We start from the raw sequence: 18,244 nt of genomic DNA on the forward strand, positions 1-18,244 counted from the left end.
ACACACATTTCTCCCTTGAATTATGCAGTATTATCTCTCAATTTTAAACCTGAATCAAAATATCTGAGCAGATAACCTCACTTGACTCTTTGAAATAATGTTCCCGAGACCCTTCCATGAAATGGTTGATCATTTGTTCTTATGATTCACATTGCTGTGTCATTCTCCCTTGGATTTAAATTTCATAACATTAGCCAGAAAGATGAGAAGAAAGTCAGAAGGCTTTCCACAGGTATGGTAATGTTATACACTTAAGTATTTTTAAAATTAAATAATATCCAAAATTGGGCAATTAGAATGAAAATTTCAGTTGAAGGTGATCCCATAATGGGGTGTCAGAATTTGTTTTCCTGGAAATTCAGGTTTTCATCCTATATACAATCAAATATTGGCCAAGAGAACACATGCAATTTACAGACAAAAGATACTATTGGTTGATGGTAGTAATCATTGTGTAATTAGATGGTTAAGTAGGGAAGATGGTGAATTGTGTATAATGGAGTAGTGTGCCCTCCCATGAGGAGTCCTTGGAAGCATAACCAAAAAAAAAAAAAAGTGCCACCACCATGGTATAGTTAGTGACATCTTCATATCTGGACTGGATTTAAACCATGGCTTTTCTGTGTATAGCAAATCAGTAATAGCTTCCTTAACATGATTGTGATAAATATTGCAAGTTGAGGTGCATAATGTTTTCTTTAAAGATTTCAACTTTTCCATGAATAAGTTGGCAATAGGTAGACTATAGAGCTGCTAAGTTAAGTTGTTGGTTTCATATCCAACTCTTCCATTTGAAAAAGAATGATTAAAAATTTCCTATGAAAACATTTTAATATGGCTGAGAACTTCTTCAGAAATTACTAAATATTTCCAACCAAATATCTGGCCAAATTGTATGCTGTATTAGCTGAAATTACATTATAGTGATAGTCTTAGATATGATGCTGGCTGAGGATGCTGCCCAGTTACATAAGGCCACCACTCTATTCATTGTTTTTATAAGAGAGTTATGGTGACTAATAAAGTCAACTACTGTCTTTGTTGTTCATCTCAGCTGAATTTAAGATGGGCAGATATTATCAGCTAAAAAGAAATATAGCTAGTTGAAGAAATATTGTTGACATTGGTGTTACTGACACTGAAGGTGATTAAAACGTAAGGTTTTCTAAATAAGTGATATAAAGTGATGTACTTGGGCATTACGGATCAGGGAAGGAGAAGGAAACTAGCTCCCATATTTGATGTTATAACAGCAAACATAGGAGCTAGTTTCAAGCAAAGTGATGTAACAAATTTCCAAATAAAAAATTGGATTGGACAGTGAGATTTCATAGTTCCTATGATTGGTGAAAGTGTGTGGAAAGTTTTTCTGCTTGGCTACAATGTAGCCAATTCTTGTGCCCATTCACAAACGCGAAGTAATTTCGTGACACTAATCTACTTGTATATAGAAGCTGTTGACTTCACATTCCATAAGAGGTTCAATTATGGGAGAAGCAGATGAATTTTCAAGTCATTGATATGAGCAGGTGATATAAAGAAAATCAGTTCTTGTTAGAAACCTGAACAGCAGCATAGGGAACAAATCCCAAATAGAGAAATGTTTGGGAAGATGGACAGGTTTCATAATAATGGTAAATACAGTCATCCCATTATAGCAAACTTGTAACTACGTGAATAGTTCGTAGCAGATAATTGGTGTGGTGAATTTCATTGGAAATTCTTTGTTTTTCATGTATAATGTCAAAATTTGTCAAATGAGAAAGAAATGAAATGTATTGTTCTTGCAAAATAGTGATAGTAAGATTATTCACTGAATTTCCCATAAGTCTCCTAAAGTGTTAACATTAGGTTCAGTCTAGTAAACTACTTAGCAGCCTGTCTGCAGAATAAGTTTTAATGCTGTACCCTTGGGTGGGAGGGAGTTGAATCTGACATCAGTTTTGAAATTCAAGATGAAATGAGGAGAAAGTGAACTATATCTTTGCTCCAGAATCCGAACAGTTGGCCATTTCATGCTTCCATTAAGCAGAGTGGTGTCTTGGCCTTTCCTCAGTTGAAAATGGCACACTTTGATGCCTGCCTACATAAGTTCAAACCTAGATAATGTCTTTCATTCTGATGGTTTAATGCCTACCAACTTGGGGATGTAGCAGTCATAAGAAGTGAATGCTACTGTTGTCTCAAAGTGTGTGGAAAGTTTTTCTGCTTGGCTACAATGTAGCCAATTCTTGTGCCCATTCATAAGCGCGAAGATTTCTTGACACTAATCTACTTGTATATAGAAGCTGTTGACTTCACATGAATTGCCCTAGTATCCCATAATGCAGAAATATTATAGGAAAAGTCAATGTTTCTGCGTTATGAGGTACTAGGGCAATTTATGTGAAATCAGCCTCTATATACAAGTGGAATAGTGTTAAGTTAAGAGGGTTGTCTGAAAAGTTCTCAGCCTCGACATAAATGGCAACACTATCGGCAAGATTTCTTTTTCTAAGTTGGTACATCTGCCATAAGCATCCATGTGAAATTGCAAGTCATTCTATCAAGTAGTTTGTTTTATACAGCTGTCTGAAGCAAAAGTATTGTCTGTATCTCTTGAAATGGATAAAATTGCGTATCGTTCGGTTGTAAAATTCTTTGTAAAAGAAGGTTTAACGCCAAAAGATATTCATTCGAAGTTCATAAGTTTATGGGCACTCTTCTCCTTCATTTTCGACATTTAAAACATGGGCTGCCGAGTTTAAACGTGGCTGTACCAGCCTTGAAGGTGATCCGTGTGAAGGACGTCAAAGAATGTAACAATGCCAGAAATCATTGATCAAGTGAGCAATAGGGTTTTGGATGACCAGCAAGTCAAATGCAAGAAATAGCTGAGACTATGGACATTTCAAAAGAATGTGTAGGATATATTTTGTGTGAAGAATTGCAAATGAAAAAGCTTTGCGCAAGATGGGCTCCACGCTTGCTCACAGCAGTTCAAAAACCCACTCGCGTGAAAATCTCTAAACAGTGCTTGGAGCATTTTAACAAGAATAAAACTGATTTTGTGTGTCAATTTATTACTATGGATGAGACTTGGATTCGCCATTACACACCTGAATCCAAACAGTGGACAGAAGCCGATTGTTCAACACCAATGAAGACAAATTCAGTTCCATCAGGAAAGGTCATGCCATCGGTGTTTTGTGATGCATTTTGTTTATTAATTATCTTGAAAAGGGTAAAATAATAATCGAAATATTATTCCGATCTTTTAACCAGACTGGACGAAAAAATTCTTGAGAAAAGACTAGATTTGCAGAAGAAAAAAAATCATCTTTCATTAGGACAATGCACCTGCCCACAAAGGTGTTTTTTGGCAGTGGGAAAATTAAGGAATCTGCGCTATGAATTGTTGGAACATCCACCCTGTTCCCCAGATTTGGCTCCCTCTGACTTCTAACTCTTCCTTGCTGGTCAGCATTTTTTTGTCAAATCTAGATGTGATTGCAACTGTAGAGGGGTATTTTACAAATCTTACTGAGAACCACTACAGGGACGGGATAATGGCACTGGAGCATTGCTGGAATAAATGTATTAGTCTTAAGGGAGATTATGTTAAAAAATAAAAATAATTTTGAAATTATAAATTTGCTTTTCATTGTAGGCCGAGAACTTTTCAGACCACCCTCGTACATCATACTTATGCTTGGATATAGGATTAAAAAAAGAATATAATTTGTCAAGTATATTTCTTGAAAGGTTTTTCCTGCTCCACTACATTGTCATACCCTGCAAGATTAAGCAAATTTTGGATTAGAGATGAGCATATCTTTCTCCTTTTCCTCTTAAGCATCAACTTGGTAGTTAGTTAGCAGATTTGAAATAAATTTTACTGAAATGTTTGACAGTGCTCAGAGTATGCATATCAACATTCCTGTACTGCTATTTGTCAGTTTATTAATAATCACATTGTGACCATTGTCTATGTAAAAGATATTACATATGTGTATGTATAAATATATATTTTTTAATTTTAATGAAATTTTGTTTGTACAGTATGGACCACATTAGTTAAAACTACTTTTATTATAGTTTTTTTTTAATAAATTTTTATAGCATATACTTTTTTTTATAGATCGACATTTTTGCTGCTGTATATAAGAAGTTAACTGGAAAGGAAGTGACTTTTCAATTTCCAGAACCTTTATTTTAAATTGAGGTTGTAATATACTTCTGAAATAAAGATATGTTATGAATGTGAGTGTTTCATGAAAACCAAAGTGACATCAGAATAAAAAGTACATTTGTCATCTTCATTGAGAATAAGCTGTATATCAGGGTCGTGTATTCAGGTTTGGCTAGATGTGCAGTGCACACCTGCAGAATAGCAATGCCACCAATATTATATTTTTGCATTTATTCCTGTGTAAGATACCCCTAATTGTTTCCTCACTTCCAGTAATACACAATATACTAATACTTCATGAAGAGAACACTTTTCAACACATGAACATCGCATTAATAGCCTGGGTGTGCGGCCACAAACACATACACCTTTTGAACAGATGTGCAGATGGTGCAGTGGGTCAAATTTGTAGCATCCCAGTGGTTTTAAGCCATCTAGGAGGTGAGGTGAGGTGGGGTGTGTGCTGAAAAAATAGCATCCAGAAATCAGTGGCTATGATTTGGTTATGTGATTGTCAACCAATCCAGTTGAGCATTGTCATGAGTTGCTCTTTTTTGTTTTCTGAGTTTCATCTGCTTTGCATGTGTAAAGTGTGAATTGACATGCTTAGGACACTGATATAAACAAGTTTTAATATAAGTTTTTTTATGAATAATTTATAAATTTATTGCCCTTGTTTCCAATGGGAAATAGCATTGACAGTCTACTGAATGTTGCATTTTCTGCCAGAGTTTTTACAGATTGTACGATTGAAGTCAAAGATGGGAAGCCTCGTTCTCCTCTTCCAAATTTTACACCTTTAATTCAAATATACCAACCAAATACAGCATTCTCCTTCATTATTGCTTTCTTATATATCTTAAACACATTGTCCCCTATTCTATGGAGATTTGATTTAAATTAATTGATAAAGTATTTAAAGTTATCCTACAATTAATTACATTGGACCAATTAAGATGAGCACTGATTCACTGTGCACTCTTAAAACTCATACAGTGGTAAAAATGCTATCACGGGCAAATTGACATGAATCTTGTAGCATGGGTTGCATAAATTACATGGCAGACACCTAATCAAAATGGGCGTGTTGCCACTGCTGTGTGTGTGTGTGTCTTTGCTAGTCTGAAACAAGTCTTTAGTAATGATACCTATTTAAAAATGCATAAAACTTTTGTCAGCTGAAACTTTTTTTGAATAAATTATTTTTATTTCTGTGCTCTGCAACCACTTGTTTAGTGCCTTATAAACTGTCATATGTGTATTCAAAACAGACAGGTCATGTGGGAATTGCAAAAAGTCAAACTGGGTATTAAGAATTAATTGTCATATGCAACTAATTATTTAATGAGCTATTGTAAGACAACCTCCTCAGATAGTATGTAACAGAACTCTAAGTCAACAGTATTATATCTGGTTAGTATCAGAGGGGATTTTCAGTTAAAGACATGACTGTTTCTGCTTCTAGTTGATGACAGTGATCATGCCATACTGACCTGGATAGTGGCTAAGTATATGAATGTTCTAGTCAGAAAAGGTTACATTCTAAGCTACAAAGCATGAAATTAGACTGAGAGGTATACTAGGCTGTGTTCCATATTATCATTTGCTACATGGGGAAGGATATCCTCAGTGCTTGTGATGCATTAAAAAAAAAAAAATGATGCAATATTGGAACATAGCCACAGAAGCAGTGATTTTCAACACCAGCGTGCTGTGGCAGACCAGTATGTAGGGAAGGATCTGTTGGGCTGCTGTGAGAGTTGTGTGGGGGGGGGATAAAAAAGAAGAGAAAAATTAAGGAATAAAAAAAAGTAAATTTTAGGAGTATTGCATATTTTTCATAAAAGGTTCATAAGAATGAAAACAATAACAGTTTAATAAAAAAAAAAATTAGGTCAAGTAAGAAAGTGCTAAATATGGTCTTAAACTTAATCTCAAAAAGAAAAGTTATGGCAACATGTGAACTTAATGATTTTGAAGTAGATATGGAGAAAACGGAAGCAGTTAACAATTTTGCTTCCCTAGGATCCTGAATTGATAAAGATGGTTATTGTACCGAAGAAGTTATTACTCGGAAAAAAAGCAATGACAAATTTAAGCAAGATCTTTAAAGATGTTAGCCTCGCAACAAAAATCAGAATTGTGAAAGCAATGGTATTCCCTATGGTGCTGTATGGATGTGAAAGTTGGACCCTGAGAAAGAGTGAAAGAAGGAAGATAGATGCATTTGAATTATGGGTTTGGAGATGCTGACTAAGAATACCATGGACTGCAAAGCAAACCAATAAATCAGTGATAGACAGAATAAAGTCAGATTGCTCCCTTGAAGCTATGATCATGAAGTAAAAATTGTCATACTTCAGACATATTATGTGAGCAAATGACAGTCTGGAGAAGATGATGATGCTTGCTAAAGTTGATGGAAGCAGGAGAAGAAGACGACCAAGAATTAGATGGGTGGATGGAGTTAAAGAAGCAACTGGAGTGCATTTGGAGGTTCTGAAAGGTCAGAGACAGATCGGAATGGAGAGTATGTTCATGGAGTCGGAAACAACTACGTAAACAACTTAATTTACATAAAGTGTTCTTTTCTATTTAAATCAGAAGTATGGCATGTTTATGGTATGGAGCGAGAGAGATGTTAAGTGATTTTCTATACTTTGAGAAAAGGAGAGGTCTAAGCTCAGCCTTCAAAAAACTGCATCATTTAAAAGTGAACCTACTTCTGCCCAAGAACTAAGTTGAGAGCAGTAGGTCCACACACCTGATTTGCTTTCATTGTGCTTAGAATGAAGTAATGGAAACGAAAGTCAAACATTATCATGCAAGCGTTTCATAACGCGTTATGCTAATAGTAAGAAAACGCCACCACTTGGTGGTGCTGGCGGTAGGTGGCGTTTCAGTTTGTTGGTGGCTTTGAGTGGTGCAGAGTAGGTGCCCTTCCTCGGAGTTCTTGGACTCCCTGGAGGTATCAAGTAGTAGTAATAATAATAAATTATGGAAAGGTAATTAATACACCTAGAAAAGTGAACGGGTAAGATCTTCGATTTTCTTTGCACAGTAAATTTCCAGTGTCAGGGGCGTATATTCCAGGTGCACTCATGGAAATAGTATCATTAATATTATATATTTTTGCATTTATTCCTGTTAAAGACCCCTAGCGTTTTAATGCTTCATGAAGAGGACATTTTTTGACGTCGTCTCACATTCGCGTTAATAGCCTAGGTATATGGTCACAAATACAGGCACCTTTGAAAAGACGTGCAAATGTGCAGTGGATCAAAATCTTAGCGTTCCAGTGGTTTTAAACCACCCAGAAGACAAGACAGGGTGTGTGTGTGTGTGTGTTACTTATAGTCAAGAGGTTGGAATTTGTGTATAAATAAGTAATTATAACGTAATTACAGTCTTTCTTTGTTTCAAACCAAAATAATTTCCCAAGTGTGATTACTTTTCCTGATTTCTTTTCGTATTATATGGCCATATATTTAAAAATCGTATCAAAATTCAAATTATCTTTGTCTCACTGTAGTATTTGCCAATGGTAATCTAATCTTACCACGAAGCCTAAATCTCTTGTGCTTCTCATATAAACGGTGCGCATGAAGCATAACTTGTTTATTCGACCTTTATTCTTTTCATACTTATAATTATATTAATTGATAAATTAAAGTATTCAAAATTATCCTACAATTACCTAATTGATTTTGACCAATTGAGATGAGCGCTGATGCGCTATACACTCTTAAAACTTTCATACATTCATAAAAAATATAATCATACAGTCAAATTGGCATGAATTTTGTAGCGCTGGTGGCATAAGTCACACGACAGCACACCCAACCTTAAACGGACACGCGACGCCATGATATTTAGATGCGTGCGTGCACCCACGAATTGGAAAGAAATAAACAGACTATAGTGTGAGGAACAAAGCTATGGGGCCCACCTTAACAAGATGTAGACCATCCTTTCGCTGCAATGACTGCAGTAATCCTAAGAGGAATTTTAGACCATTCTTCCTGTAGGCAAATGAAGTCCTGGAGAGTTTTGGGGTGGGTGTCTCTTGACCTCACCCCACTCTCCAGTTCATTAGAGAACTCAGGGCTTTGTGGAGGCTCTATCACAACCTTACAGCCATGGCATCCACCTTTACAAGATATGGGACCTTTCCCTGTAATGACTGCAGCAATCGTACAGAAACTCGAGTGTGATGACGCACGTGACCACAAACCAAGCAGTTACAGCCGCATAGTTCAGATACCTCTTGGAGTTCAATGTTCATGGCATCACAATCAGAGGTCCAAGGCCAAACAAGAAAAAATTGGAGCATACATCACACTGCCACCTCCGAATTCCATAAGTTGGGTTATGCACTCTGGTAAATGATGTTCACCAGGCATCCGTCCATCTGCTTGCTAGAGGGTGTAGTATTCTTCCCTCTATAACACAGCTTTCCACGCTTCCACTGAACACAACGCTGCATGCTGGTTTGGGTAATGTGAGGCTTGCATATTGCGGTTCTACCATGAAAATCCATATTGTGAGCCTCAGTTCTGAATGTTTTGTGCAGATTCGTGTTCCAGTCGATGCTTGGAACTGTGACCTGTGGTCGCCCAATTTGCCACACGAATAGGCCTGGAACATGGCATCCCATCACAACGCCTCTTTATAACTCAGTTATTTCTGTTACTGCAACCATTTCACCTAACGTAGTTGCACTGCACTGAGCATCATATTCTCGTAAATTTATATGGACTACAAACACGTGACTTGTTACATGGTACAATGCACCTTACCCATGGGGTGTCCGTTGACTTCTTTCCAAACAGTCTACGTCTTTTTAGGGTTCATGGCTACCACCAGATGGTCTCTTGTCTACAGTCAGTCAATCAATCATTCCTGAAAGCTTCGATTCATTGAAAGCACAAGTAATGATGGTTGAATGGTGGAGTCTGGCTTACCCCCACTCCTGAAAAGGTTGGTTATGGCTAAAGGAGCTCGACCTTTAGTAATAAAACGCTGGAAGATTTCTTTCTTTTTCTTTTTTTTTATATATATATTTTTAAGACTGATCCTATTTCTGCCTAAGAATTTATTAATTGTTATTTATACTGATGGTATTCATTCTTTATTATACTGGGTAAAGTGATTTCCATTTTGAACTGCCCACTCAGGATGCAAAAGCTAGATAGTATTAAAAGGCGTTGGCTAATTATTTCTCATGACATTCAATAACATAAAACAATCAGGCTTGAAGTACTAACCAAATTATTACGAGTAAATTATCGTTGAGAATATTCAAAAATAAATCTAAACTGTGTCGTGAATGATTACCCAAAAATTACATTACTTATTTTCTCAAAAAAAAATAAAATAAAATGATAATAATTAAATATACATTTTCTACAGTTTTCATTTGCTAGTCTGGGTATAGGTACTGTTTTAATTGGAAATCAATAGGTATTTAGTCATACATCATAGATAATAGACGATTATCTTGACAGAACTGTAACTATTATTTGTTTAATCGTGTGTATGTGTTCTGTGGTCGATTTTTATGACCAGGGAAAAGTAAAAAAAAAAAAAAAAAATTGACTAAGAATCAGTTACGACTGGAATCGTCTTAAAAAGTCATAGCAAAAGTTCTTTAAGTCAGTCATTAAAATCGAACCTATCAAGTTTTTTCTACTAACATCGCATAGTAGAGGCTATCACCAGGGTACTCATATTGCCTTAAAAAAAATAAATAAAATAAAATAAATTAACCTTTAATGTTTTAAAATTGTCCGGTATTTTTTGAAAAATAATTCCCCTAACTATATTCATTCCTTTACTAAAGGAAGATGGAAAGGCTCATTTTCCTCCAATATTTTTTTTTGTTGTTTTTGTTTTCTTAAGTGGTGGGCAGCGGGCATTCCCACTTAGCCGACAACGATAGCTACCGATGAATATGAAAGTAGAAGGGGAAGAGTATGGAAAATGACTACTTTTTTTTTTTCATTCTAAAAACTAATACGAATATTATTGCCGGGAATAGATTTCTATGGTTAATTTTTATGAGGTGAGCTGCTAAAAAACCAAATTCCCTAGAGAAAAAAAAAATTGCTACTTTCTTCGTGTGATTGTAATTTATCGAAGATGGACTAAATCTAGAAATGGCTGAAAAAAACATGTTCACTTTACTAAATGCATGCAACTATTTATAAAAATTACTTACCTGAAATAACTTGAGGAGTAATAGATTAAAAAACAAAAAAATATTAAAGCAGTGAAATACAAATTTGCTTATACCGAAGTAAAATTTGCACAAACAAACATTTAAAACATATATTTGTTTAATATTACGTGGCTGTGACAAATCACGTGTCACAGAAATGTACAAAGACCGAGTATTTATGCTGAAAACCTCATCTGTAGGAAATATCGGAAAAGGAGTCATTCGTTCATGCAACTTAAGAAAACTCAGAACATCCGAAATCAACTGTGATTGTTATTTTTGAAAAATGAAAACATAATAGTGAAAAGAAACTAAAGCAAGTCAGGCAGATTCCATGAACGGATTGAAAAGAACAGTACTATTAAAAAAAAATAAATTGTGACCCATGTATAAATGTAACAATTACGCTGTAACGTTACAATGATGTTACTGCGAATTGAATAACTTGCTTTTCAAAAATTTTATATCAGATGTTTATTGAAACACATGTTACAACCATACAGATTTCTTATTCACAATTCAATTCTTCTCTTGTGGGGTCGTTTATTTTATTTCCGTCTTTATCAGAGCACCAGCACATGCCTGTAGAAGCATGGCATTGCTTTTTCGAATAATGGCCATTCGGCTCGCAACTGGGTTCGAATACACCGACCATGTTACCTGAAAAGAATTAAGAACTAATTTACTGAGGATCGATTATAAAAATATGTTTTGTAATTCATCTAATTTAATTGGTATTACTTCCAGTATACACTATGATGAGATAGAACGAAGTATTTTTTTAAAATTTCTGTTCATCAGAAATAAAATGCTCATAAAAAATAATAATAAGCTAATGCCTTTTTATTCCCGTATAGGTAGTAGGCAAAGCCTTTAAATCCTATCTAGCTTTTGGAGACTGAGTGGGTAATTCAATCTCCACCGGTAGCCAATCAGAGATAGCTGGCCCATGTCTATCACTAATTATACACAGTCACCAACGAAGAGACCAGCAAACAAGTGCTGCCAACTGTTGATACCTCACCCTAACAAGACATGTTACTGTCTGAAATAATGTGGATTCTACGGTCGATTTTCTTAAGTTTAAGCGATGAAAAACCCGCTAGAGATCGACTAACTCGGGAACCGGCCGAAGAAAGGCTTAGAAAAAGTTCCTCCAGTCGACGACTAGAATCGAACTATAAGTCTAACTTCGTGCGATCAAGCGCAAAAGATGCAAACGCCACTTACACTGAGGTACACAGGCCTGCCGAGGAATAAAATGTTTTAAATGAAAAAATTAAAATTAAATTGTAAACGATTTAAACTAAAACATTTCATGTAATTAATGCGGTATTAATATTCAAATGGTGTTAACAGAATTAATCTATAGTATTTTGGTCAACTTACTTGACCATAATGAAAGGTAAAAAAAAAAATATTCACATAATAGATGTTATGTGAATAGCTGGGTTTTTCCAGCAATGAGCCTTATATATATATATATATGCTTCGTATAACCTGTTGTTCTCAATGATTGTATTCAATAGTACTTTGAATATTTCTCAACTTACTTATTCTTGCTTCATGTTTCTCTACCTTACATTCGCATGCCTCAAGTAGAGAAGAAGGAGGGGAAGCAGGTTCACCGTCTTTGGTAACACAGCGACAAAATACGCTATTTTCATAGCACTGTTTCGGTTTATAATCGCCATTCTCATCACATTCAGGGATCATCTTCCATACGTCACCAGCTGCGCTATTTATTGCTTCTTCACGCCTTTTTTCACAATCTGTCTCTGAAAATTAATAGAAGCGAAAATGAAAAATTATTAAAATCTTCGTAATTTTAAGCTGTTAAGATACAGTACTTTTAAAATGAAAATATTTTATGGCAAGATGCTGACAAAAATAAAAACAATTATAAATTTCGTTGTCAGTATAAAATGACTGCATATAAATAATTTAGAATGTTGTATTAAAACCTTCTGAACAATAAACACAATGAAAGTGGACACTGATTGTCCCATCTCTTAAGAGGGCAAACTATTATTTATATGATATAACATATTGTCATATAAATGTAACCGCGTTCGTCTGGTGCCATAGTGCAGGCGTCTGAGGAAACAGGCGCTGTCTTCACCTATTGAAATTTCCTCGCGAATGATGGGTTGTAATACATGGGGATGTCTTGTTAACTGCCAGAGCTAACCTGGTTGCCTCTTTGGTGTGTTTAGATAAACTTCAAAGTTTATCTACAAAGTTAATTTATAGCTATTGTTCTTCTTGTAATGTGTGTATATATTCAGAGGCGTAGCTAGGGAAGGGTGGTTTGCCCTGGGGCGGCACTTTGAACTTTTGCAGTTAATTCTAAAATACAGTCTCGAGAACTACTGCGAATTTTCCTTACAATTACTGTAAGTGTTGCTAGTTGTGAGAGGAGTTTTTCTAAAATAAAATTGGTTATGAATTATCTACATTACTATGAAATAGACTTCGAAAATATCACCGACGATTTTGCTAACAGAAAAGCAAGAAAAATAACATTTTAGATTGTTGAAATTAAGGTTTTACTTCAGAAATAAATATTAAAAAAAAAAATCAGCTAACACCTTTTTATTCCCATATAGGAGTAGGCGAGGCTATTTAGCCCTATCTAACTTTTGGAGACTGAGTGGACAGTTCAATCTCCACTGGTACCAATCAGAGATAGATGGCCCAAGACTATCACTGATTAAGTGGTACACAGTGAAGAGAGACGGCTCGAATGTGCCGCCATCTCGTGGTCCCTAACCCTAACACAATATATTTAATGTCTGCAATAATGTGGGTTCTACGGTCGATTTTCTTGAGTTTACAGGAAAAACCCACTTGCCTGTGCCAGAGATCGACTAACTCGGGAACCGGTAGAAAAAAGGCTTAGAAAAATTTCCTCTAGTCGCCGACTAGACTCGAAACCAAGTCTTCCTTCGTGCGGCCAAGCGCCGTGGTGTGCAAACGCCACATCCACTGAGCTACACAGGCTCTGAAATAAATATAGTGTTTAAATTTATTTCCCTATACGTGGTTTGACTTTTTATAGTATTTTTGGTGTGTATTGAGAGGGGCGGCAAAAACTCTAGCTACACCACTGTATATATTGTATTTCTCTTCATGTTTATGCACCGGATGAAGTGACTAAACTACAACACATAAATGTACCCAAACTCAGCATTAAAAAATAAATATTCCAACTTAAATTAAATAACAGATTTATAAATCTGATATAGATGGCACTGATAATTATCAGAAAGTAATGATATTATTACTCAGAACTTTAGCAATGCTCAATTGAAATAACAAAACAGAATCAAAATAATTTTTGCACGAAAACATGACAGCTTATGAAGAATTGATAAGAAGTAAAACAAACTGGAAGCCTACTAAATAAGACTGAAAAAATACTGAACTATTACGAACAATCCAAACAACAGAAATTTAAAGAAAGAAATATGAAAATTCAATTATAAACTCATAAAATAAATAATTGAAGACAATCGCTGCCTCAAAAGAACCGAACAGTAATTAATGAACAGCAATAACATCGAATGACTGTACATAAACGTGCTACAGCAAAAAGAATTGAAGGATTATACTTAATATTATATCAGGATGACAGAACAACTGAAACAGAAAACTGTGAAATAAATTGTCACAAATTCTCCTGGAAGAAGTTATGTGAGTATCCAAAACATTCAAGATCGAAAAGCTGCAGGAGAAGATGGATTCATAACTGAATCCCTAAAAGCACATGGGAAAATTATCTACAAAAATAACGGTCAAACCTGTTATCCTCTGCCTGAATAAAAATGATTAGCTGAAAGTATATAAAAAAACGGTTATTACTATTATCGGAAACACAAAAAGATGAAGTACAAGACTTGAAGAACGGTCTACCAATCAGTGTACTATTGTAATACACAATGTTTACAAAAATCTTGGTTTATAGGCTTGTGTAACTTTAGACCTTGAACAGCCAAAAGGATAGCGTTTAGAAGTGACGTCAACATAATGGACCATATTCAAGTTGTACAAAAGATTATTGCATGGCACAATGAATACTAACTTCCATTACGCTTTAGATTCAGTAAAACCTTTTGCAAAACTTGAGGCACTATGAAATCAACAAATGGAGGAACCACATATAAGGACCGTTAAATTAGCATATACAAATGCAATACAATAATTTATTTCCATATTTCCAATTCTCTATTTCCATGGTGGAAACGTCTCCACTATGGAAATAGAGACATAACACAGATGATACAATATCCCAAAACTATTCACCGCATGGTTAGAAGAAATATTAGAACTTTTACAGAAAACATTTTAACCAGTTACTCTTCATAGATGACATATTTTATTCAAGTCTAGATGAACTAATGACTCGTATCTGCAAACTCCAAATTGCTAGCAAAATAGTTGGCTCAAAGATCTCAAAACAGCTGGTTTAAAAGCAATCTAATGAAAATCTAAGTTATGTTCAATAGCTACGTGGAATTAGAAATGATAACAATCAATAATTAAAGTTATGAAATGAATCACTACAGATACTAAGGAAAACGGATATCAGTAGATCCAAATACCACGGAAAAAGTCAAAAGACAAACAATGCATGGCTAGAAATTACCACTTTACTTACCAGCTTTTAACCGGTGCAATTTCTATTTATTGAAATATAGCTATGAAACATGTCCATTCTAAATTATGTTGTTTTCTTAGTTTTTAGTTTCCATTTACGTTAAATTCCCACAAAAGGAATACTTGGTTCAGAAAGTCTTTGACATTAAAGAAAGAGTGAAACATCTAAAGTGCAATGTGCTAGACATATTGCTCGAAGACAAGACCAACGATGGACAAAAGAAGTACTGAAATGGATACCAAGGAAGATACAACGATCACAGCAATCTAAATCACGATTGGATGATGAAATTATCAGACTTGCAGGAGTGACTTGGGGAATAAAAGCCACTGCAGTCATCTTGTAAAAGCTTTCATCCAGCAGTGGATCGACAACGGCTGCTAATACGCGCGCACACACACATATACATAAACAGCAAAATATTAGACTCCTACTTCAAGCACATCAAAAATATCGTATATCACTAAGAAAAAGTATGCAACTCCGTCAGGAATTTATTCACTCTGGTAGAGAAAGGATATTGGGATTGCAAGTCTCTACACTCACAGATTTATTAGAAAGAATTTACAGCCATCCTTGCAAAACGTGATATCAGGAATATCTGGCATCAAGAAAAATTTTTGATTTTTTTCTGCTAAAAATAGTTCCTGTTAAAGTTTATTATATATATATATATTGAACATTGTAGAATTGTAATTACTTACTTCCAAAAGCCACGGCGACAAGCCCCGTAAGAACAGCCTGTAATTAAATTGGAAATCCAAATTACAAGTATGAAATAATGTAAATCAGATATAAAATTTAAGATTTTAATTGTTTTTGACTTTTTTAAAATACCTTAATGATTTCGTTTTGATATAGCCTCGATATTCATTTGTCCGGACCCACTTCTTTTCACTTTTTTTTTAAATTCATTAGAAAATATTGCAACAGAATATGAGCTGAGGCATAAAATTAAAACCAAAAAAGAAAGAAAAGAAAAGAAAAGAAAATGAAAACACTTTCGGAAGGTATTCCCCCCCCCATTCGAATTACGTAGAATTCCAATAATAATAAACATATATCATTATTCCATCTTTGCTACTTGGACGGTGGATGGGTGGTAGTTGCAATATTCTATTCTGAATTGGTAGTAGAAAGGGAAGAAGGAGATTGCTTTCTTATATTTAAGTATAAATGGATTACATAATTTTATATTATATGACGGTGAATCTTATATATCATATTAATATATTGATGAAACTTCAGATTTATGATCCGCATCTAGTATTCCTATTCTTATTGATGTGCCCTCTCTATTCTTGGAGGTTGACTACCATGAGGTGACTCATGGTTAACTACGGGCGTAACGACATGTGGTGAGGACCCAATCTCTTCCACATATTGTTGTAAGTATTCATGATTGTAATCCGTGTGTGTGCTCACTGGGCCGGTTTGCTTGTTCTGAGGGACGAAAAACCCGAGTTTCCGGGTGAAAAAATCCCTCTACCATCGTATGAGATCAGCTAACTCACCTGAGTAAAGGTGAGTAAGTAAAGAGACCAAATAAAGGTTCCTCACGTCATAGACAGGAATCGAACCTAGGTCTTTCCAACCAAAGGGCTTCGTCTATACCGACTGAGCTATGGAGGCTCTGCATCTAGTATACTATACTGTACTGTAATATATTCGTTTTCTCTTCTATCTTGGAATGGATTCAATTCCTTATTTAGGATTTAGTGATATGCAATGCACACGTCTTGCCTTTGCTCTGCTGGACTTTAAGGGAGGGTATATAATGTGTGAAAAGTGTACCTGTTGGTCTGTTTGTAAATTATGTAGGATGAAAACCTCGATCTACGGTATGGGGGGGGGAAGCCTTCCATCACCGTATGAGACCGATAACTCTACTTCTGTAAACCCTATAAAAATTCCTTATATCACCCACGCAATTAGCACCCAGGTCGTTCAAACCAAAGGGCAGAGATCACCACAGCTCAAGTGATATCAACCATTCGCTCTGAAATGTTGGAAACATTTTTGATTGAATTTTTTTTCTTCTTTTTTCTCTCCTAGGACGTGAAGAACATTTTATGAGGGCTTGTTTTTTTTCTTCAACTGAAGGTGACTTAGCTGGTTTCCATATGGAAGTGGAATAGAATATTTTGCAGAATGAAACATTCTTCAAAATAGGCAAACTTGCCAGAAGAACACGAATTTAACAGCGATTACACCTGATCTCGTAGCATTAGTTGTTTTGGAAAGAATAAACATTGCTCTGTCCTCACAAAAGAGCTATGGAGGCTCTATTGCAATATCATCTATAGAGTATATTGAAACGATAGGATGTAGATAGAAACGAAGGATGGGGGTGCAGTCAGTATCGAAAATTTACTACGAATATATAAGGAACGTAAAAGAGAATATATATTCGTTCAATCAATTATACATAGTCATTTTAATGAATGGTAAATAAGAAACGTGTAACATTCAAAATTTCACTGTGCATTACTTACAGAGAAAAGGATGAAATTCATTGTAGCCAAAGTCGTCAGAATAGCTTCCTACGAAATTCTAAGAAAAACGAAAACATTAAAATAAAATAATTTCATATCAGCACTGAATCAAAATCTGTTGCAGAGGAAAGGGACAAAGAACAAATAATGGGTATCACTCTTACTAATACAATAATAGTACTAATAACTTTTTTTATTAACACATAGGCGAGTGTGACATAATTTCCATTAAAGTCATGCTTCCATGAAATCCATATTATTGACGAGAACTTTTTTCCAATGGATTTAATCGATTTTTTTTTTTTAGCAAGAAATTCGAGTTTTAATACCGAAATGTGTCCAGTGTTTGGACACTGGACACATTTCTTTGAAAGCATGGCTTTGCTTATAAATTTCATGGAGGTATAACATCGCATCCTGTATCAACAAATTAAGGATTTTTTTTATTATATTGAAAGATTTTTTTTTTTTTTTATTCTAAAGACGCCCTTGGGAGTTGAAAGCTCTTTGTAGCCTGTCGCATCAATAAGTTTTCCTTACTTGGCCGAAATATAAAATAATAAGTAAGCCGTTTCACAGTGTGGTGGTAAATACGTCCGTTATTAAGATTTTGCTTTCTGAGTTTGAGGCTATCTTATTGCATAGATTCTTTTCACTTTAATCCTTTTGAATTGGGTAAATAATAAAAAAAAATAATA

General features: G+C 35.0%; 2 protein-coding genes across 2 annotated transcripts in view; one reads left to right on the forward strand and one right to left on the reverse strand.

The window, feature by feature from the left end:
* Window positions 1-4,241, forward strand: part of LOC150100987 (small ribosomal subunit protein eS7-like) — a 92,335-nt gene extending 88,094 nt beyond the window's left edge. The window contains exon 6 of the mRNA XM_090401724.1: window positions 4,121-4,241. Within this exon, the coding sequence (XP_090257850.1) occupies window positions 4,121-4,198 (78 nt within the window). The 3' untranslated portion in view covers window positions 4,199-4,241. The remainder of the gene's footprint in view (window positions 1-4,120) is intronic.
* A 6,599-nt stretch (window positions 4,242-10,840) lies between these two features.
* Window positions 10,841-17,604, reverse strand: LOC150100988 (U20-hexatoxin-Hi1a-like). The gene is made up of 4 exons (XM_090401372.1): window positions 17,547-17,604; window positions 15,756-15,792; window positions 11,945-12,169; window positions 10,841-11,051 (listed from the first exon to the last, which is right to left on the reverse strand). The coding sequence occupies exons 1-4, from the start codon at window positions 17,565-17,567 to the stop codon at window positions 10,900-10,902; spliced, it is 435 nt and encodes a 144-aa protein (XP_090257498.1). The 5' UTR covers window positions 17,568-17,604; the 3' UTR covers window positions 10,841-10,899.
* Between the last annotated feature and the right edge of the window lie 640 nt (window positions 17,605-18,244).

The sequence above is a fragment of the Typopeltis vanoorti genome, chromosome 12 (genome assembly GCF_054136105.1).
Source record: "Typopeltis vanoorti isolate ZY-2024b chromosome 12, IOZ_Tvanoo_1.0, whole genome shotgun sequence".
Classification (NCBI taxonomy): domain Eukaryota; kingdom Metazoa; phylum Arthropoda; class Arachnida; order Uropygi; family Thelyphonidae; genus Typopeltis; species Typopeltis vanoorti.